General features: G+C 42.6%; 1 protein-coding gene across 1 annotated transcript in view; it reads left to right on the top strand.

The window, feature by feature from the left end:
* The window catches only part of LOC135497061 (basement membrane-specific heparan sulfate proteoglycan core protein-like), an 89,563-nt gene that overhangs the window by 11,600 nt on the left and 55,374 nt on the right, over nucleotides 1-22,589 (top strand). The window contains exons 12-15 of the mRNA XM_064786753.1: nucleotides 762-956; nucleotides 1,178-1,276; nucleotides 1,508-1,936; nucleotides 3,312-3,439. Coding sequence (XP_064642823.1) covers nucleotides 762-956; nucleotides 1,178-1,276; nucleotides 1,508-1,936; nucleotides 3,312-3,439 — 851 coding nt within the window. The remainder of the gene's footprint in view (nucleotides 1-761; nucleotides 957-1,177; nucleotides 1,277-1,507; nucleotides 1,937-3,311; nucleotides 3,440-22,589) is intronic.

The raw sequence follows: 22,589 nt of genomic DNA, 5'->3' as shown, positions 1-22,589 counted from the left end.
ACATACCTCCATCAGCTTTTTATACCTCCCTTGGTATTTTAATATGAAGTCTGGGTCTAAATACATCATTTCCATCCGATTCCTGGTCGAAGCATCCGTCTAATTAGTCGTAGCAGCGCTAATTACTCCTGATGACGTCATTCCCGCGAAAATGGGGCTTCAAGTTTTTGATAAAATACTCAAAAGCTTGTATAGAAACTTGAAATTTGTTCGATGCCATTTTGTGCTAAGCATCACTGTCGAAGTACCAAAGAGCGTACATGCACACTCACTGCCATCTCTTAGCAGACAGGTGGAACTAAATGTCTGCTGTCGACGATCGTCGCCTCTGGCGCTTTCCCCCTTATGTCGACGATCGTCGCCTCTGGCGCTTTAAGGGTTAAAGTGATACGATGAGGTGATTTACAACTTTGCGGAAATACGTCCGTTTTTAATTGTTGATCACAAATGTAAAGCTCAAATTTTCCATTTTTGATTAGATTTATTATAAAATCGCTGAATGTAAACCACCGCGACCTTGAAAATATTCATGTTGTGACGTCATCAACGAAAACGGCATTGAAGCGAGCCGTCCGGGCGGGATTAAACCATCAATTTCTAGAAAATGTGCATTTCGATTCGAAAACCTTACCGATTTATGAGAAAGTGACGTAGTCATACGTCAAAAACAGCTAAAACATTATATGGTGAAATTTGACACGAGTTACCATTTAAATCCAAATTGATTTTCGTTGAAAAAATATTGAAAATGTGTGTTTTAGGTGCGGCCCTTCTTCAGCCAAGATGGCACGAGCAACTTTGCCCTCGTCTACAAGAATGATCCACGGACGACCGTCGTGTTGGACGGTTTTAGCCTGAACGGACGAAACAAAGAAGTGCGCTACGATGGTTTTAATCAGATCCGAGGGTCGAATCGTCTTTACTGGAGGCTGCCGCCAAGGTTCTCTGGAGACAAGGTAGGTTCTGACAAGCTTTCGTCTCGGCACCGCTAGGCTCGTCACCTGCCACACTGCGGTGTTCACAACTTTACCAAGTCTTGTCGCAGATAACCTTCCTGCGATCACCACCGCAAACATGCAGTAAAAGTCGCATGCATTTCAGAGTGCCGAGAGCAGCCACTTAGATTCCTCATTTGCAGGCCCTTTATTGAAAACATTTCCTTTATTGTCTCTTACAGGTTTCATCTTATGGGGGTAACCTGAAGTTCACCGTTGAGTACGAGAATGATCCAAGACTTGGTGGGGACTTTTTCAGCGATACAGATTTGGAAATTATTGTAAGTAGTCAGCATAACCTTGGATATCTCTCTTGAACTGATTATTGGAGTTGGTAGGGTTAATATAAATGCATTATATGACATTTTCGTCAAAATATCCCTATCACTGGTCCACTTGAGCTTGAGAGGGATATTTGGCAAGGGGATGGTGCATATCAATGCAGTTACATCATCGGAGGGATTATGGTTCATGAATCATCATGTGTAATCTTAAAACGATCGTTTTTCCAGAGCGGCAACAACCGTTTCCATCATGTTTTCGACCCTCCGTCCAGCCGCTCCAGGCAGACTGAATACAGCATCGTATTGAATGAACGCACTTTCAAGAAAGCTGACGGCACTGTCCCAACTCGTCTCGAATTCCTCCAACTCCTCGCCAACATCGACTACATCCTCATCCGTGCTGCGAATCATCGCGACATGCGCTCGACCGCCATTAAGGAATTATCAATGGACATCACCGTTGCACAGAATACTGGCCAGCATCCGGCTCTCATGGTAGAGGAGTGTACGTGTCCCGAGGGTTATCGGGGCCTGTCGTGTGAGCTCTGCGAACAGGGGTACCAGCGTGTGGAGGACCCGAGGTACCCTCTGGGTCGCTGCGTGAGGTGTAGCTGTAATAGCCATTCAGCCAGGTGTGACGATAGTGGAAAGTGTGTGGTGAGTTTTTCTACTTTTTGTTTTGGTTTCTTCCTTGATGAAAGCTTGTTGGCCTATTCAGGGCATAATCCTTTTGATTCTGAAACATTTTCAAAGCCCAATTTTTTTGAGGGCTGATGATGTTTCTTCATTTTGAGTAGAAAAAAACAAGTGAAAAACATTTTCAGTTCAAAACTTAGAAATTGTTTCATTCTTCAGAATTGAATTTTTTCATAAGTTCAAATTTTTGAAAATTTTGAATGCCAAAAAATGTTAGGGACTGATGATGTTTCTTCATTTTGAGCAGAAGAAATACAAGTGAAAAAAATATTTGGACTCAGAAATTTTTTCATCTTTCAGAGATGAATTTTTTCTTAAGTTCAAAATTCTGAATTTTTTTTTCAAAGCCAATTTTTTTTGAGGGCTGATGATGTTTCTTCATTTTGAGTAGAAAAAAACAAGTGAACAAAATTTCTTAGTCCAAAACTTAGGAAACTTTTTCATCCTTCAGAATTGAATTTTTTGCCGCAGATGTCAACCAATTTCCATGTGACATGAACACTCTTCAATAACCCTGAAGTCAGTCAACTTTATAACCAAAATGTTATACTTAGATGATACCGGTAGTTTTCTTTTGTGCCATTGGGCCGAGAAGAATGATATTATTCAAAAGAATCAAAACTGGTGAAACTAGCCTGAAACTGTTCTCCCCATATCCACTGCAAATGACATGCATTACATTACTCGAGGTGAGCACATGGTCCCTGGACCATTTCATGTATTTCTATCATCCTGAGCCACTAGTAAATACATTCAACACTGATGACATAGCCCTTTATGTTTTGACATGCAAGAGTAATTTTTGATATGAATTGTCACCAATCTTCATTTGGGAATATAATCCAACAGGATGTGAAGAAAAGGATGTTGTCTGACTTATTATTCAAAAGTGTTTTTAATGACCTGACATTTCTTCAGTGACCTGACATATCTTACACCTGAACATGACAAAGACTTCTTTATTTAAAGGCACACAGAATGACTGATGAGAATTTAATATCAGGTTTCAGAGAGACGTTTTCAATTGGTTTTGGCGAAAAATGTGAATTTTTCCTTTCAGGACTTTTTAAGTTAATCTTTACAATTGGCCAAAACTGGGACAGACTGTTTCGTCAGAGGTTGCCTGTGTATTCAATTATAGTCTCTTGTAAAAATCAGCAGGTGTTTCAGTCTTCTTAGCATGGATTGAAAAAGAGCAGAAGCTGATTGCATTCAACGGAGCTTTTTGTGTTTCCAGAGATATATCCGGAGATAATGATTCTAGAACTGTAAAGATGTAGAGATGTATGTCGCAAATGGTCTGCAACTTTCTCGACTTCTTGCCTTCCTTTTACAGAATTGTCTTCATAATACGGCCGGGGATTACTGCGAGAGATGTGCGGATGGTTTCTATGGCGATCCACGACGCGGCACACCCAATGACTGCCAGCCTTGTCCATGCCCACTGCCTGTTGCTTCAAATCAGTAAGTTGTTACTTTTCTTTTAGCATTTTTTTCGGGAGATGTTGTTGCTATGTAGCTGTTTGGTTCAATTATTGCTAGGGATATTGCAAACTCTGTTCATGACTACGAGTAAGTTGTTCTCAGCCTGGGCAGACCGTTACATGCTCCAGTGATGGGATGTTTTGATTGACAGTGACAGTGTCACTGCATGTAATAAATGAATGAGTCGGAGCACCTCAATAAGATAAAGGCCAGCTACGCTCCTTACCAGAATATCCCTGTGGGTCGTCTCTACAGTATGTATGTACATTTAGTGGCATCATCAAAAAGCAAGTTGCTGCTTAAATATGCATATTTAATCCTTCTGTTGCACTATTCAGCGGGACAAAAAGGTGAGATGTTTTTTGCTCACTTCGAAAAAACACATGCATGATATAAAAAATTGCCCATCTATCCAAAGTTTAAAGTTCCTCAATTAGATATGCTGTTAATTTTGCTGTTAATTTTGCTTTTTATTCCTTTTGACATTATTGTAAACACATTAGATTGTACGCAGTCTACTTTGATATGAATCTTGCATCAATATCCGATTCATATTCAATTCCAGTTCAAGTCTTTTAAGTGTTTGTTAACTTTCTGCGTCCCTTGAGTCAGCCTGTCTAGTAGTTGAAGAAAAATGTGACTCGTCACAGCAAAATCAGGCGCATGTCGCTCTGAGCTTGGCAGGTTGAGACGGACTGTTTGTTCATTTCACTATTGTCTGCCTTTTGTGAAATATGAGCACATCAATTTCTTCTATTATCTCCTGGTGTCATTCAGGCTCATCTTCTGTGCGACATGCACTGGTTTTGCTGTGACGGGTCATAAATATGTTTTTCTACTGTTGTTGTCATGCTCCATCAAATCACCCAAACTTATATATAGCATGAATCACAAATTTCATTGCTTTCCTTTACCTTGACCAGGAATTGAGAGAATTCATTGCATGGAAAGTTCTCTGAAGCCGCAAACATGATAAAGGCTGTTGTCACCGAACTTGGACTGAAGTCTGTCACAACCTTGCATCTCAGGCCATATCAGACCTCTCACATCAGATATACATTGAAACCTCCTTGAGTGGACACCTCTGTATCAAGGACGGCCTCTCTATTAAGGACACTGCATTTGGTCCAAGACTGGTCGTCTCCATTGGATTTGACCTCTATATTAAGGACAGCCTCTCTATGAAGGATACTGCATTTGATCCAAGACTGGTCGTTTCCATTGGATTTGACCTCTATATTAAGGACGGCCTCTCTATTAAGGACACTGCATTTGGTCCAAGACTGGTCGTTTCCATTGGATTTGACCTCTCTATTAAGGACAGCCTCTCTATAAAGGACACTGCATTTGGTTCCAAACTGGTCATTTCAATTGGATTTGACCTCTATATTAAGGACAGCCTCTCTATAAAGGACACTGCATTTGGTTCCAAACTGGTCGTTTCAATTGGATTTGACCTCTGAAATCAGGCAACTCTCTATTTAGGACAGCATTTGTGAGTCCCAGGGGTGTCCTTGGAATTACTTGTGCACATGTAGGCATGAATAATGCAAAAGTTGTGCTTATTAACAAAATCAATGTCATAGGATCTTGCATTGTAATCTTGGCTTTTTGGCTCACCGTTAGGGGAGTTTATTTAATTATTTATTTTGTTAGCTCACCTCTCATAATGACCCTAACTTACTAATGCCCCCCCCCCCTTACCATCACCAGCATCAACACGACATTACCCTTACGTCACCCTTGCCATCATCACCCTTACCATTACATCACCCTTACTCATCTTTCCCATTCCCCCTCAGATGAATGTTTCATGCATATTTGGAATGCAAGGTGGTGCTCCCCTCCGAGAGCCTCCCATTCCCCCCTCAGATGAACATGTTTTCATGCATATTTGGGATGCAAGGTGGTGCTCCCCTTCGAGAGCCTTTTGTCCCCTAGGCTAAGAAGTTGAAGTTGAATACTGCCCTGAATATTTCATCCTACTAAAAAGTCCTTCACTTTTTCTGTACATGACTTCCTTTAAATTTGATCAATTGTGTGTACAAATCTCTCTGGTTTATTCGATCAAATGAGGGAAATCTTGCTGATAGCAGGCTGTGTCTGGTTAGTTCGTTGTGGAGTAAACTCATTGGATACTCGGCATATTGATGTTACCACATTAATACATGACATGAGGAAACCAGCCCTGTAAAAATATTTCCTAACCATCCCCCACCAACTAATGGGAAATGCCTTAGATGCCGGGGGGGGGGGGGATGGATATTTGATGAGGGGAGAGTTTCTTAGGAATAGTTTTGACTTTAGCTCTCAGCTTATCTGAGCCAGGTAACCTCCTGCTGAGTTGCCCGACCAAAGGCTGAGGTCAACATATGTTGTTACATAACCGATCTTGCTATCACACCCTGGTTGCCTTGTAGTCGACCAAATTACTTCTAATTTTGCCTCATCACAGTTAAAATTAGTCATGAGTGTTATCACTGGTTACGCTGGCCATTAGGTAGATAAGGTAAATATGCCGATCACCAATAGCTGCGCTTACACCACGAAATATTGGTGGACCAATTGCACATACACCACCACATTGCCGCGACAAATTGGTTCGGCAATCCATTGCCGATACAAATTGCCGAGCGAATTTGTCCCACCAAGCTTGATGGTCCAAATTCGCCCGGCTTGTTGAAAGCTCGGCTTTGTCGTGGTGTAAGCGCAAATGGATCGGCAATTAGCTAGTTAGATGGTTCGGCTCCAGGCGGCGTTTTCGAAATGGCGCTTTCTGCTTATTGTTTGCGCGCCATCTGTTGCCGGATTTTATAACTAGCTGCAATGCTGGTGTAAGCGCTTGGTGGATTTTCGATGGTGCGGCATTGGTTCCCGAACCAAGATTGGTGGTTCATTTTCAGGTGGTGTAAGTGCGGCTTATGTGTGTAGTATCAGCGGGGTACTTGAAGTTGGAGGGCGACTAAATATTTTACAGGGCTGGTTTCCTCATGAATTGGTTCTCCGAGTAGCATTGAGATCAATTTCTCTCTGTAATACATGATGCGTGCTGCACGAACATTGCCGAAGCTTGTATGTGACTTGTCTCCCAAGGTTGAACTTTTGGAGATTGACTGGTATTTACAGAACCAGGACCAGCTTACTGAACAGCGAAAGACTCGGATACAGTTTCTGTCCTCAGATATCTATGCATCAAACACTCTTTTCGTGCTCAGACATTTCAGTGGCCTTTAATCAAGACAATTTCAGTTTTAAGTAATGTTGATGGGTCAATGTACTTATATCCAAGATGACGGCTTGCCCCGAATAAGTTACTGGGAAATGGGGGCAAGTTTCATTTTTTCATGGTCGTACAGTCACAGACACAGCTCCTGGGTGAGTTTAGAGTACGGACTCATGCATATTGATCTAGCAGGTGCTGCCATATTCAAGGTTCGGACAGCTCCTGGGAGAGTTTTCAGTGTCATATATGTAGCAGGTGCGGCCATACAGGTCGGGACAACTCCTGGGCAAGTTTACAGTGGGGACCTATGGTGCTGCCATATTGATTGTAGGGACAGCTTCTGGGTGTGTTTACAGTATTAGGTACCAGTACATGAGACAGAATGGGCTTGTGCTGCTTATTCAAGGTTCGGACAGCTCTTGGGTGAGTTTACAGTAGGGACCTATATAAAATGATGGAGTCAGTGGTGCTGCCATATTGGGGGGTTCAGACCACTCCTGGGCGGGTTTACAGTAGATGCATGAATTTACGTGAAAAATTTTAACAGAAGAACACACAACAAAATTCAAATGACATGACATACAGCATACTGGTAGTTTATTATCAAGGTAATTTGTATGTTTACTGTACATTCAGTTATAAACAATATCAGCAGAGAAAATACAATTACAGTCATCTTAAAGAACAACATTTAAAAAAATGATTAAACCAAAGAATTGGCTCCATGTTTACCAGTAAGAAAATTGTATTTCTGATTTGCAGCTTGGTAACTGAGATTGTGTCATCTTCCTGGAGAGAGAGACCAGTGAGTGCCTAACCTTAGCTACGTTGCGCCTACACCTACCACACTCACTGGTCCCAATCCTATCACTAAAGCCTACACTAACGACAAGGCCTGGACGGCACTTTCTGCCTGTCAAGGTAATAATGCTATCAGAACCCACAGGCCTGACCCATATCTATCCTAGCTATAATAAAGAACATGTACATTTACCTAAAAAGAAAATATCATTTTCAAAAATTGAAAAAACTATTTAAAAAAAGAACATAATAATCAAAGACTGAAATGAATAAAAAGAGACTACGTACTCAGAAAATAAAGATTCTACTCCGGGCTCAGGAAGATGACACAATATTCAAATTTATCGGTGGCAAAATCACCAATACCAGTGCAGTGGAATACCAGCTCCCCCCCCCCCTGTCAAAGTGTTTAGGCTTTAAAACGTTTCATGCATTAATTTTAAAGGGTACAAAAATAATTGATTCACAAAAGAACATGATTTAGGATGGTGACATTGTGGTTTAAAAGCAAAGCATAAATATTTGTCTGACAATTTGTTGCACACATTATACTACAGTTATTGACACAATCAAGAGTATCCAGGATGTTGTCCAGCATCCAGTTGCTCCATCGGCATGAGAGCCAAATTACCGGCCAAGCCTTCAACTTTCCACTTGTTAAACCTTGAAATAAAACAGAATGACATAATCAAATTGTAACAAAACTGATCATTGGCAAGTTTTTAAGAACTTGCTAGAAATCCTCTATTGCATCCTGATTGTCTTCCTGTTATTGATGTTCTTAGATTATTCGGGGGCCAAGGAATGCATTGTACTTAGATCCAAATGTCTCAAAAACAAAGCCTTCAAAAATTTAGGTCTGGAACGAAATGGTTGTTGTCAGTAAAGGTACATTATATTGCATAGTCATTACTGAATCATTCCATTCCAAAGAAACCTAGATGGCCTGCATAATTTTGTGCCCAAGCTAATGACAGGATTAATACACCTACATTGTACGTTGGCTCTCCACCTCTGATGGGTCATTCATGGTCATCCCGAGTCTAATTCCAAGATCTGCAAGTGCAACCTTCACCTGGCTTGAATACCTGTTGTATACCATTAAGTCATGAAAATCCAAGATCCGCTGTCCTTGTGTTCCTGTAGAATGCTTGAACCTTAAAAATATGAGAATCGGCAATGATGCATTTATAGCGATGCCTAGCAAGATGTCTTAAATCATGCCGGTTGGCTCTCCACCTCTGGTGGGTCATTCATGGTCATCCTGAGTCCATTTCCAAGATCTGCAAGTGCAACCTTCACCTGGCTTGTATACCTGTTGTATACCATTAAGTCATCTCCAAGTCCATGAAAATCCAAGATCCGCTGTCCTTGTGTTCCTGTAGAATGCTTGAACCTCTAAAATATGAGAATCGGAAATGATGCATTTATAGCGATGCCTAGCAAGATGTCTTAAATCATGCTGGTTGGCTCTCCACCTCTGGTGGGTCATTCATGGTCATCCCGAGTCTAATTCCAAGATCTGCAAGTGCAACCTTCACCTGGCTTGTATACCTGTTGTATACCATTAAGTCATCCCCGAGTCCATGAAAATCCAAGATCCGCTGTCCTAGTCTTCCTGTAGAATGCTTGAACCTTAAAAATATGAGAATCGGAAATGATGCATTTATGGTGATGCCTATCAAGATGTCTTAAATCATGCCGGTTGGCTCTCCACCTCTGGTGGGTCATTCATGGTCATCCCGAGTCCAATTCCAAGATCTGCAAGTGCAACCTTCACCTGGCTTGTATACCTGTTGTATACCATTAAGTCATCCCCAAGTCCATGAAAATCCAAGATCCGCTGTCCTTGTTTTCCTGTAGAATGCTTGAACCTTAAAAATATGAGAATCGGAAATGATGCATTTATAGCGATGCCTAGCAATATGTCTTAAATCATGCCGGTTGGCTCTCCACCTCTGGTGGGTCATTCATGGTCATCCCGAGTCCAATTCCAAGATCTGCAAGTGCAACCTTCACCTGGCTTGTATACCTGTTGTATACCATTAAGTCATCCCCAAGTCCATGAAAATCCAAGATCCGCTGTCCTTGTGTTCCTGTAGAATGCTTGAACCTTAAAAATATGAGAATCGGAAATGATGCATTTATAGCGATGCCTAGCAAGATGTCTTAAATCATGCCGGTTGGCTCTCCACCTCTGGTGGGTCATTCATGGTCATCCCGAGTCCAATTCCAAGATCTGCAAGTGCAACCTTCACCTGGCTTGTATACCTGTTGTATACCATTAAGTCATCCCCAAGTCCATGAACATCCAATATCCGCTGTCCTTGTGTTCCTGTAGAATGCTTGAACCTTAAAAATATGAGAATCGGAAATGATGCATTTATAGCGATGCCTAGCAAGATGTCTTAAATCATGCCGGTTGGCTCTCCACCTCTGGTGGGTCATTCATGGTCATCCCGAGTCCAATTCCAAGATCTGCAAGTGCAACCTTCACCTGGCTTGTATACCTGTTGTATACCATTAAGTCATCCCCAAGTCCATGAAAATCCAAGATCCGCTGTCCTTGTGTTCCTGTAGAATGCTTGAACCTTTAAAATATGAGAATCAGAAATGATGCATTTATAGTGATGCCTAGCAAGATGTCTTAAATCATGCCGGTTGGCTCTCCACCTCTGGTGGGTCATTCATGGTCATCCCGAGTCCAATTCCAAGATCTGCAAGTGCAACCTTCACCTGGCTTGAATACCTGTTGTATACCATTAAGTCATCCCCAAGTCCATGAACATCCAAGATCCGCTGTCCTTGTGTTCCTGTAGAATGCTTGAACCTTAAAAATATGAGAATCGGAAATGATGCATTTATAATTATAGTGATGCCTAGCAAGATGTCTTAAATCATGCCGGTTGGCTCTCCACCTCTGGTGGGTCATTCATGGTCATCCCGAGTCCAATTCCAAGATCTGCAAGTGCAACCTTCACCTGGCTTGTATACCTGTTGTATAACATTAAGTCATCCCCAAGTCCATGAAAATCCAAGATCCGCTGTCCTTGTGTTCCTGTAGAATGCTTGAACCTTAAAAATATGAGAATCGGAAATGATGCATTTATAGCGATGCCTAGCAATATGTCTTAAATCATGCCGGTTGGCTCTCCACCTCTGGTGGGTCATTCATGGTCATCCCGAGTCCAATTCCAAGATCTGCAAGTGCAACCTTCACCTGGCTGGTATACCTGTTGTATACCATTAAGTCATCCCCAAGTCCATGAAAATCCAAGATCCGCTGTCCTTGTGTTCCTGTAGAATGCTTGAACCTTAAAAATATGAGAATCGGAAATGATGCATTTATAGTGATGCCAAGCAAGATGTCTTAAATCATGCCGGTTCGAGTCTCCACCTCTGGTAGGTCATTCATGGTCATCTCGAGTCCAATTCCAAGATCTGCAAGTGCAACCTTCACCTGGCTGGTATACCTGTTGTATACCATTAAGTCATCCCCAAGTCCATGAAAATCCAAGATCCGCTGTCCTTGTGTTCCTGTAGAATGCTTCGAACTTAAAAATATGAGAATCGGAAATGATGCATTTATAGTGATGCCTAGCAAGATGTCTTAAATCATGCCGGTTGGCTCTCCACCTCTGGTGGGTCATTCATGGTCATCCCGAGTCCAATTCCAATATCTGCAAGTGCAACCTTCACCTGGCTTGTATACCTGTTGTATACCATTAAGTCATCCCCAAGTCCATGAAAATCCAAGATCCGCTGTCCTTGTGTTCCTGTAGAATGCTTGAACCTTAAAAATATGAGAATCGGAAATGATGCATTTATAGTGATTCCCAGCAAGATGTCTTAAATCATGCCGGTTGGCTCTCCACCTCTGGTGGGTCATTCATGGTCATCCCGAGTCTAATTCCAAGATCTGCAAGTGCAACCTTCACCTGGCTTGTATACATGTTGTATACCATTAAGTCATCCCCAAGTCCATGAAAATCCAAGATCCGCTGTCCTTGTGTTCCTGTAGAATGCTTGAACCTTAAAAATATGAGAATCGGAAATGATGCATTTATAGTGATGCCTAGCAAGATGTCTTAAATCATGCTGGTTGGCTCTCCACCTCTGGTGGGTCATTCATGGTCATCCCGAGTCCAATTCCAAGATCTGCAAGTGCAACCTTCACCTGGCTTGTATACCTGTTGTATACCATTAAGTCATCCCCAAGTCCATGAAAATCCAAGATCCGCTGTCCTTGTCTTCCTGTAGAATGCTTGAACCTTAAAAATATGAGAATCGGAAAAGATGCATTTATAGTGATGCCTAGCAAGATGTCTTAAATCATGCCGGTTGGCTCTCCACCTCTGGTGGGTCATTCATGGTCATCCTGAGTCTAATTCCAAGATCTGCAAGTGCAACCTTCACCTGGCTTGTATACCTGTTGTATACCATTAAGTCATCCCCAAGTCCATGAAAATCCAAGATCCGCTGTCCTTGTGTTCCTGTGGAATGCTTGAACCTTAAAAATATGAGAATCGGAAATGATGCATTTATAGTGATGCCTAGCAAGATGTCTTAAATCTTGCCAGTTGACTCTCCACCTCTGGTGGGTCATTCATGGTCATCCCGAGTCTAATTCCAAGATCTGCAAGTGCAACCTTCACCTGGCTTGTATACCTGTTGTATACCATTAAGTCATCCCCAAGTCCATGAAAATCCAAGATCCGCTGTCCTTGTGTTCCTGTAGAATGCTTGAACCTTAAAAATATGAGAATCGGAAATGATGCATTTATAGTGATGCCTAGCAAGATGTCTTAAATCATGCCGGTTGGCTCTCCACCTCTGGTGGGTCATTCATGGTCATCCCGAGTCCAATTCCAAGATCTGCAAGTGCAACCTTCACCTGGCTTGTATACCTGTTGTATACCATTAAGTCATCCCCAAGTCCATGAAAATCCAAGATCCGCTGTCCTTGTGTTCCTGTAGAATGCTTGAACCTTAAAAATATGAGAATCGGAAATGATGCATTTATAATTATAGTGATGCCTAGCAAGATGTCTTAAATCATGCCGGTTGGCTCTCCACCTCTGGTGGGTCGTTCATGGTCATCCCGAGTCTAATTCCAAGATCTGCAAGTGCAACCTTCACCTTGCTTGTATACCTGTTGTATACCATTAAGTCATCCCCAAGTCCATGAAAATCCAAGATCCGCTGTCCTTGTGTTCCTGTAGAATGCTTGAACCTTAAAAATATGAGAATCGGAAATGATGCATTTATAGTGATGCCTAGCAAGATGTCTTAAATCATGCTGGTTGGCTCTCCACCTCTGGTGGGTCATTCATGGTCATCCCGAGTCCAATTCCAAGATCTGCAAGTGCAACCTTCACCTGGCTTGTATACCTGTTGTATACCATTAAGTCATCCCCAAGTCCATGAAAATCCAAGATCCGCTGTCCTTGTCTTCCTGTAGAATGCTTGAACCTTAAAAATATGAGAATCGGAAAAGATGCATTTATAGTGATGCCTAGCAAGATGTCTTAAATCATGCCGGTTGGCTCTCCACCTCTGGTGGGTCATTCATGGTCATCCCGAGTCTAATTCCAAGATCTGCAAGTGCAACCTTCACCTGGCTTGTATACCTGTTGTATACCATTAAGTCATCCCCAAGTCCATGAAAATCCAAGATCCGCTGTCCTTGTGTTCCTGTGGAATGCTTGAACCTTAAAAATATGAGAATCGGAAATGATGCATTTATAGTGATGCCTAGCAAGATGTCTTAAATCATGCCAGTTGACTCTCCACCTCTGGTGGGTCATTCATGGTCATCCCGAGTCTAATTCCAAGATCTGCAAGTGCAACCTTCACCTGGCTTGTATACCTGTTGTATACCATTAAGTCATCTCCAAGTCCATGAAAATCCAAGATCCGCTGTCCTTGTGTTCCTGTAGAATGCTTGAACCTTAAAAATATGAGAATCGGAAATGATGCATTTATGGTGATGCCTAGCAAGATGTCTTAAATCATGCCGGTTGGCTCTCCACCTCTGGTGGGTCATTCATGGTCATCCCGAGTCCAATTCCAAGATCTGCAAGTGCAACCTTCACCTGGCTTGTATACCTGTTGTATACCATTAAGTCATCCCCAAGTCCATGAAAATCCAAGATCCGCTGTCCTTGTGTTCCTGTAGAATGCTTCAACCTTAAAAATATGAGAATCGGAAATGATGCATTTATAATTATAGTGATGCCTAGCAAGATGTCTTAAATCATGCCGGTTGGCTCTCCACCTCTGGTGGGTCGTTCATGGTCATCCCGAGTCCAATTCCAAGATCTGCAAGTGCAACCTTCACCTGGCTTGTATACCTGTTGTATACCATTAAGTCATCCCCAAGTCCATGAAAATCCAAGATCCGCTGTCCTTGTGTTCCTGTAGAATGCTTGAACCTTAAAAATATGAGAATCGGAAATGATGCATTTATAGTGATGCCTATCAAGATGTCTTAAATCATGCCGGTTGGCTCTCCACCTCTGGTGGGTCATTCATGGTCATCCTGAGTCCATTTCCAAGATCTGCAAGTGCAACCTTCACCTGGCTTGTATACCTGTTGTATACCATTAAGTCATCCCTAAGTCCATGAAAATCCAAGATCCGCTGTCCTTGTGTTCCTGTAGAATGCTTGAACCTTAAAAATATGAGAATCGGAAATGATGCAGTTATAGTGATGCCCAGCAAGATGTCTTAAATCATGCCAGTTGGCTCTCCACCTCTGGTGGGTCATTCATGGTCATCCCGAGTCCAATTCCAAGATCTGCAAGTGCAACCTTCACCTGGCTTGTATACCTGTTGTATACCATTAAGTCATCCTCAAGTCCATGAAAATCCAAGATCCGCTGTCCTTGTGTTCCTGTACAATGCTTGAACCTCTAAAATATGAGAATCGGAAATGATGCATTTATAGCGATGCCTAGCAAGATGTCTTAAATCATGCTGGTTGGCTCTCCACCTCTGGTGGGTCATTCATGGTCATCCCGAGTCTAATTCCAAGATCTGCAAGTGCAACCTTCACCTGGCTTGAATACCTGTTGTATACCATTAAGTCATCCCCAAGTCCATGAAAATCCAAGATCCGCTGTCCTAGTCTTCCTGTAGAATGTTTGAACCTTAAAAATATGAGAATCGGAAATGATGCATTTATAGCGATGCCTAGCAAGATGTCTTAAATCATGCCGGTTGGCTCTCCACCTCTGGTGGGTCATTCATGGTCATCCCGAGTCCAATTCCAAGATCTGCAAGTGCAACCTTCACCTGGCTTGTATACCTGTTGTATACCATTAAGTCATCCCCATACAAGTCCATGAAAATCCAAGATCCGCTGTCCTTTGTAGAATGCTTGAACCTTAAAAATATGAGAATCGGAAATGATGCATTTATGGTGATGCCTAGCAAGATGTCTTAAATCATGCTGGTTGGCTCTCCACCTCTGGTGGGTCATTCATGGTCATCCCGAGTCTAATTCCAAGATCTGCAAGTGCAACCTTCACCTGGCTTGTATACCTGTTGTATACCATTAAGTCATCCCCAAGTCCATGAAAATCCAAGATCCGCTGTCCTTGTTTTCCTGTAGAATGCTTGAACCTTAAAAATATGAGAATCGGAAATGATGCATTTATAGCGATGCCTAGCAAGATGTCTTAAATCATGCCGGTTGGCTCTCCACCTCTGGTGGGTCATTCATGGTCATCCCGAGTCCAATTCCAAGATCTGCAAGTGCAACCTTCACCTGGCTTGAAGACCTGTTGTATACCATTAAGTCATCCCCAAGTCCATGAAAATCCAAGATCCGCTGTCCTAGTCTTCCTGTAGAATGTTTGAACCTTAAAAATATGAGAATCGGAAATGATGCATTTATAGCGATGCCTAGCAAGATGTCTTAAATCATGCCGGTTGGCTCTCCACCTCAGGTGGGTCATTCATGGTCATCTCGAGTCCAATTCCAAGATCTGCAAGTGCAACCTTCACCTGGCTTGTATACCTGTTGTATACCATTAAGTCATCCCCAAGTCCATGAAAATCCAAGATCCGCTGTCCTTGTCTTCCTGCAGAATGCTTGAACCTTAAAAATATGAGAATCGGAAATGATGCATTTATAGTGATGCCTAGCAAGATGTCTTAAATCATGCTGGTTGGCTCTCCACCTCTGGTGGGTCATTCATGGTCATCCTGAGTCCAATTCCAATAGCTGCAAGTGCAACCTTCACCTGGCTTGAATACCTGTTGTATACCATTAAGTCATCCCCAAGTCCATGAAAATCCAAGATCCGCTGTCCTTGTGTTCCTGTGGAATGCTTGAACCTTAAAAATATGAGAATCGGAAATGATGCATTTATAGTGATGCCTAGCAAGATGTCTTAAATCATGCCGGTTGGCTCTCCACCTCTGGTGGGTCATTCATGGTCATCCCGAGCCCAATTCCAAGATCTACAAGTGCAACCTTCACCTTGCTTGTATACCTGTTGTATACCATTAAGTCATCCCCAAGTCCATGAAAATCCAAGATCCGCTGTCCTTGTGTTCCTGTAGAATGCTTCAACCTTAAAAATATGAGAATGGGAAATGATGCATTTATAGTGATGCCCAGCAAGATGTCTTAAATCATGCTGGTTGGCTCTCCACCTCTGGTGGGTCATTCATGGTCATCCCGAGTCCAATTCCAAGATCTGCAAGTGCAACCTTCACCTGGCTTGTATACCTGTTGTATACCATTAAGTCATCCCCAAGTCCATGAAAATCCAAGATCCGCTGTCCTTGTCTTCCTGTAGAATGCTTGAACCTAAAAAATATGAGAATCGGAAATGATGCATTGATAGTGATGCCTAGCAAGATGTCTTAAATCATGCCGGTTGGCTCTCCACCTCTGGTGGGTCATTCATGGTCATCCCGAGTCTAATTCCAAGATCTGCAAGTGCAACCTTCACCTGGCTTGTATACCTGTTGTATACCATTAAGTCATCTCCAAGTCCATGAAAATCCAAGATCCGCTGTGCTTGTGTTCCTGTAGAATGCTTCAACCTTAAACATATGAGAATCGAAAATGATGCATTTATAGTGATGCCTAGCAAGATGTCTTAAATCATGCCGGTTGGCTCTCCACCTCTGGTGGGTCATTCATGGTCATCCCGAGTCCAATTCCAAGATCTGCAAGTGCAACCTTCACCTGGCTTGTATACCTGTTGTATACCATTAAGTCATCCCCAAGTCCATGAAAATCCAAGATCCGCTGTCCTTGTGTTCCTGTAGAATGCTTGAACCTTAAAAATATGAGAATCGGAAATGATGCATTTATAATTATAGTGATGCCTAGCAAGATGTCTTAAATCATGCCAGTTGGCTCTCCACCTCTGGTGGGTCATTCATGGTCATCCCGAGTCCAATTCCAAGATCTGCAAGTGCAACCTTCACCTTGCTTGTATACCTGTTGTATACCATTAAGTGATCCCCAAGTCCATGAAAATCCAAGATCCGCTGTCCTTGTGTTCCTGTAGAATGCTTGAACCTTAAAAATATGAGAATCGGAAATGATGCATTTATAGTGATGCCAAGCAAGATGTCTTAAATCATGCCGGTTCGAGTCTCCACCTCTGGTAGGTCATTCATGGTCATCTCGAGTCCAATTCCAAGATCTGCAAGTGCAACCTTCACCTGGCTGGTATACCTGTTGTATACCATTAAGTCATCCCCAAGTCCATGAAAATCCAAGATCCGCTGTCCTTGTGTTCCTGTAGAATGCTTGAAACTTAAAAATATGAGAATCGGAAATGATGCATTTATAGTGATGCCAAGCAAGATGTCTTAAATCATGCCGGTTGGCTCTCCACCTCTGGTGGGTCATTCATGGTCATCCCGAGTCCAATTCCAATATCTGCAAGTGCAACCTTCACCTGGCTTGTATACCTGTTGTATACCATTAAGTCATCCCCAAGTCCATGAAAATCCAAGATCCGCTGTCCTTGTGTTCCTGTAGAATGCTTGAACCTTAAAAATATGAGAATCGGAAATGATGCATTTATAGTGATGCCTGGCAAGATGTCTTAACTCATGCCGGTTGGCTCTCCACCTCTGGTGGGTCATTCATGGTCATCCCGAGTCCAATTCCAAGATCTGCAAGTGCAACCTTCACCTGGCTTGTATACCTGTTGTATACCATTAAGACATCCTCAAGTCCATGAAAATCCAAGATCCGCTGTCCTTGTGTTCCTGTAGAATGCTTGAACCTCTAAAATATGAGAATCGGAAATGATGCATTTATAGCGATGCCTAGCAAGATGTCTTAAATCATGCTGGTTGGCTCTCCACCTCTGGTGGGTCATTCATGGTCATCCCGAGTCTAATTCCAAGATCTGCAAGTGCAACCTTCACCTGGCTTGAATACCTGTTGTATACCATTAAGTCATCCCCAAGTCCATGAAAATCCAAGATCCGCTGTCCTAGTCTTCCTGTAGAATGTTTGAACCTTAAAAATATGAGAATCGGAAATGATGCATTTATAGCGATGCCTAGCAAGATGTCTTAAATCATGCCGGTTGGCTCTCCACCTCTGGTGGGTCATTCATGGTCATCCCGAGTCCAATTCCAAGATCTGTAAGTGCAACCTTCACCTGGCTTGTATACCTGTTGTATACCATTAAGTCATCCCCATGCAAGTCCATGAAAATCCAAGATCCGCTGTCCTTTGTAGAATGCTTGAACCTTAAAAATATGAGAATCGGAAATGATGCATTTATGGTGATGCCTAGCAAGATGTCTTAAATCATGCCGGTTCGAGTCTCCACCTCTGGTAGGTCATTCATGGTCATCCCGAGTCCAATTCCAAGATCTGCAAGTGCAACCTTCACCTAGCTTGTATACCTGTTGTATACCATTCAGTCATCTCCAAGTCCATGAAAATCCAAGATCCGCTGTCCTTGTGTTCCTGTAGAATAGAATGCTTGAAACTTAAAAATATGAGAATCGGAAATGATGCATTTATAGTGATGCCTAGCAAGATGTCTTAAATCATGCCGGTTGGCTCTCCACCTCTGGTGGGTCATTCATGGTCATCCCGAGTCCAATTCCAATATCTGCAAGTGCAACCTTCACCTGGCTTGTATACCTGTTGTATACCATTAAGTCATCCCCAAGTCCATGAAAATCCAAGATCCGCTGTCCTTGTGTTCCTGTAGAATGCTTGAACCTTAAAAATATGAGAATCGGAAATGATGCATTGATAGTGATGCCTAGCAAGATGTCTTAAATCATGCCGGTTGGCTCTCCACCTCTTGTGGGTCATTCATTGTCATCCCGAGTCCAATTCCAAGATCTGCAAGTGCAACCTTCACCTGGCTTGTATACCTGTTGTATACAATTAAGTCATCCCCAAGTCCATGAACATCCAAGATCCGCTGTCCTTGTGTTCCTGTAGAATGCTTGAACCTTAAACAGATGAGAATCGGAAATGATGCATTTATAGTGATGCCTAGCAAGATGTCTTAAATCATGCCGGTTGGCTCTCCACCTCTGGTGGGTCATTCATGGTCATCCCGAGTCCAATTCCAAGATCTGCAAGTGCAACCTTCACCTGGCTTGAATACCTGTTGTATACCATTAAGTCATCCCCAAGTCCATGAACATCCAAGATCCGCTGTCCTTGTGTTCCTGTAGAATGCTTGAACCTTAAACATATGAGAATCGGAAATGATGCATTTATAGTGATGCCTAGCAAGATGTCTTAAATCATGCCGGTTGGCTCTCCACCTCTGGTGGGTCATTCATGGTCATCCCGAGTCCAATTCCAAGATCTGCAAGTGCAACCTTCACCTGGCTTGTATACCTGTTGTATACCATTAAGTCATCCCCAAGTCCATGAAAATCCAAGATCCGCTGTCCTTGTGTTCCTGTAGAATGCTTGAACCTTAAAAATATGAGAATCGGAAATGATGCATTTATAATTATAGTGATGCCTAAGCAAGATGTCTTAAATCATGCCGGTTGGCTCTCCACCTCTGGTGGGTCATTCATGGTCATCCCGAGTCCAATTCCAAGATCTGCAAGTGCAACCTTCACCTGGCTTGTATACCTGTTGTATAACATTAAGTCATCCCCAAGTCCATGAAAATCCAAGATCCGCTGTCCTTGTGTTCCTGTAGAATGCTTGAACCTTAAAAATATGAGAATCGGAAATGATGCATTTATAGCGATGCCTAGCAATATGTCTTAAATCATGCCGGTTGGCTCTCCACCTCTGGTGGGTCATTCATGGTCATCCCGAGTCCAATTCCAAGATCTGCAAGTGCAACCTTCACCTGGCTTGTATACCTGTTGTATACCATTAAGTCACCCCAAGTCCATGAAAATCCAAGATCCGCTGTCCTTGTGTTCCTGTAGAATGCTTGAACCTTAAAAATATGAGAATCGGAAATGATGCATTTATAATTATAGTGATGCCTAGCAAGATGTCTTAAATCATGCCAGTTGGCTCTCCACCTCTGGTGGGTCATTCATGGTCATCCCGAGTCCAATTCCAAGATCTGCAAGTGCAACCTTCACCTTGCTTGTATACCTGTTGTATACCATTAAGTGATCCCCAAGTCCATGAAAATCCAAGATCCGCTGTCCTTGTGTTCCTGTAGAATGCTTGAACCTTAAAAATATGAGAATCGGAAATGATGCATTTATAGTGATGCCAAGCAAGATGTCTTAAATCATGCCGGTTCGAGTCTCCACCTCTGGTAGGTCATTCATGGTCATCTCGAGTCCAATTCCAAGATCTGCAAGTGCAACCTTCACCTGGCTGGTATACCTGTTGTATACCATTAAGTCATCCCCAAGTCCATGAAAATCCAAGATCCGCTGTCCTTGTGTTCCTGTAGAATGCTTGAAACTTAAAAATATGAGAATCGGAAATGATGCATTTATAGTGATGCCTAGCAAGATGTCTTAAATCATGCCGGTTGGCTCTCCACCTCTGGTGGGTCATTCATGGTCATCCCGAGTCCAATTCCAATATCTGCAAGTGCAACCTTCACCTGGCTTGTATACCTGTTGTATACCATTAAGTCATCCCCAAGTCCATGAAAATCCAAGATCCGCTGTCCTTGTGTTCCTGTAGAATGCTTGAACCTTAAAAATATGAGAATCGGAAATGATGCATTTATAGTGATGCCCGGCAAGATGTCTTAAATCATGCCGGTTGGCTCTCCACCTCTGGTGGGTCATTCATGGTCATCCCGAGTCTAATTTCAAGATCTGCAAGTGCAACCTTCACCTGGCTTGTATACCGGTTGTATACCATTAAGTCATCTCCAAGTCCATGAAAATCCAAGATCCGCTGTCCTTGTGTTCCTGTAGAATGCTTCAACCTTAAACATATGAGAATCGGAAATGATGCATTTATAGTGATGCCTAGCAAGATGTCTTAAATCATGCCGGTTGGCTCTCCACCTCTGGTGGGTCATTCATGGTCATCCCGAGTCCAATTCCAAGATCTGCAAGTGCAACCTTCACCTGGCTTGAATACCTGTCGTATACCATTAAGTCATCCCCAAGTCCATGAACATCCAAGATCCGCTGTCCTTGTGTTCCTGTAGAATGCTTGAACCTTAAAAATATGAGAATCGGAAATGATGCATTTATAGCGATGCCTAGCAAGATGTCTTAAATCATGCCGGTTGGCTCTCCACCTCTGGTGGGTCATTCATGGTCATCCCGAGTCCAATTCCAAGATCTGCAAGTGCAACCATAACCTGGCTTGTATACCTGTTGTATACCATTAAGTCATCCCCAAGTCCATGAAAATCCAAGATCCGCTGTCCTTGTGTTCCTGTAGAATGCTTGAACCTTAAACATATGAGAATCGGAAATGATGCATTTATAGTGATGCCTGGCAAGATGTCTTAACTCATGCCGGTTGGCTCTCCACCTCTGGTGGGTCATTCATGGTCATCCCGAGTCCAATTCCAAGATCTGCAAGTGCAACCTTCACCTGGCTTGTATACCTGTTGTATACCATTAAGTCATCCTCAAGTCCATGAAAATCCAAGATCCGCTGTCCTTGTGTTCCTGTAGAATGCTTGAACCTCTAAAATATGAGAATCGGAAATGATGCATTTATAGCGATGCCTAGCAAGATGTCTTAAATCATGCTGGTTGGCTCTCCACCTCTGGTGGGTCATTCATGGTCATCCCGAGTCTAATTCCAAGATCTGCAAGTGCAACCTTCACCTGGCTTGAATACCTGTTGTATACCATTAAGTCATCCCCAAGTCCATGAAAATCCAAGATCCGCTGTCCTAGTCTTCCTGTAGAATGTTTGAACCTTAAAAATATGAGAATCGGAAATGATGCATTTATAGCGATGCCTAGCAAGATGTCTTAAATCATGCCGGTTGGCTCTCCACCTCTGGTGGGTCATTCATGGTCATCCCGAGTCCAATTCCAAGATCTGCAAGTGCAACCTTCACCTGGCTTGTATACCTGTTGTATACCATTAAGTCATCCCCATGCAAGTCCATGAAAATCCAAGATCCGCTGTCCTTTGTAGAATGCTTGAACCTTAAAAATATGAGAATCGGAAATGATGCATTTATGGTGATGCCTAGCAAGATGTCTTAAATCATGCCGGTTGGCTCTCCACCTCTGGTGGGTCATTCATGGTCATCCCGAGTCTAATTCCAAGAACTGCAAGTGCAACCTTCACCTGGCTTGTATACCTGTTGTATACCATTAAGTCATCTCCAAGTCCATGAAAATCCAAGATCCGCTGTCCTTGTGTTCCTGTAGAATGCTTGAACCTTAAAAATATGAGAATCGGAAATGATGCATTGATAGTGATGCCTAGCAAGATGTCTTAAATCATGCCGGTTGGCTCTCCACCTCTGGTGGGTCATTCATGGTCATCCCGAGTCTAATTCCAAGATCTGCAAGTGCAACCTTCACCTGGCTTGTATACCTGTTGTATACCATTAAGTCATCTCCAAGTCCATGAGAATCCAAGATCCGCTGTCCTTGTGTTCCTTTAGAATGCTTCAACCTTAAACATATGAGAATCGGAAATGATGCATTTATAGTGATGCCTAGCAA

The sequence above is a fragment of the Lineus longissimus genome, chromosome 12 (assembly GCF_910592395.1).
Source record: "Lineus longissimus chromosome 12, tnLinLong1.2, whole genome shotgun sequence".
NCBI lineage: Eukaryota > Metazoa > Nemertea > Pilidiophora > Heteronemertea > Lineidae > Lineus > Lineus longissimus.
Note: the sequence above shows the minus strand (reverse complement) of the source record. Positions and strands in the feature narration are given on the sequence as shown.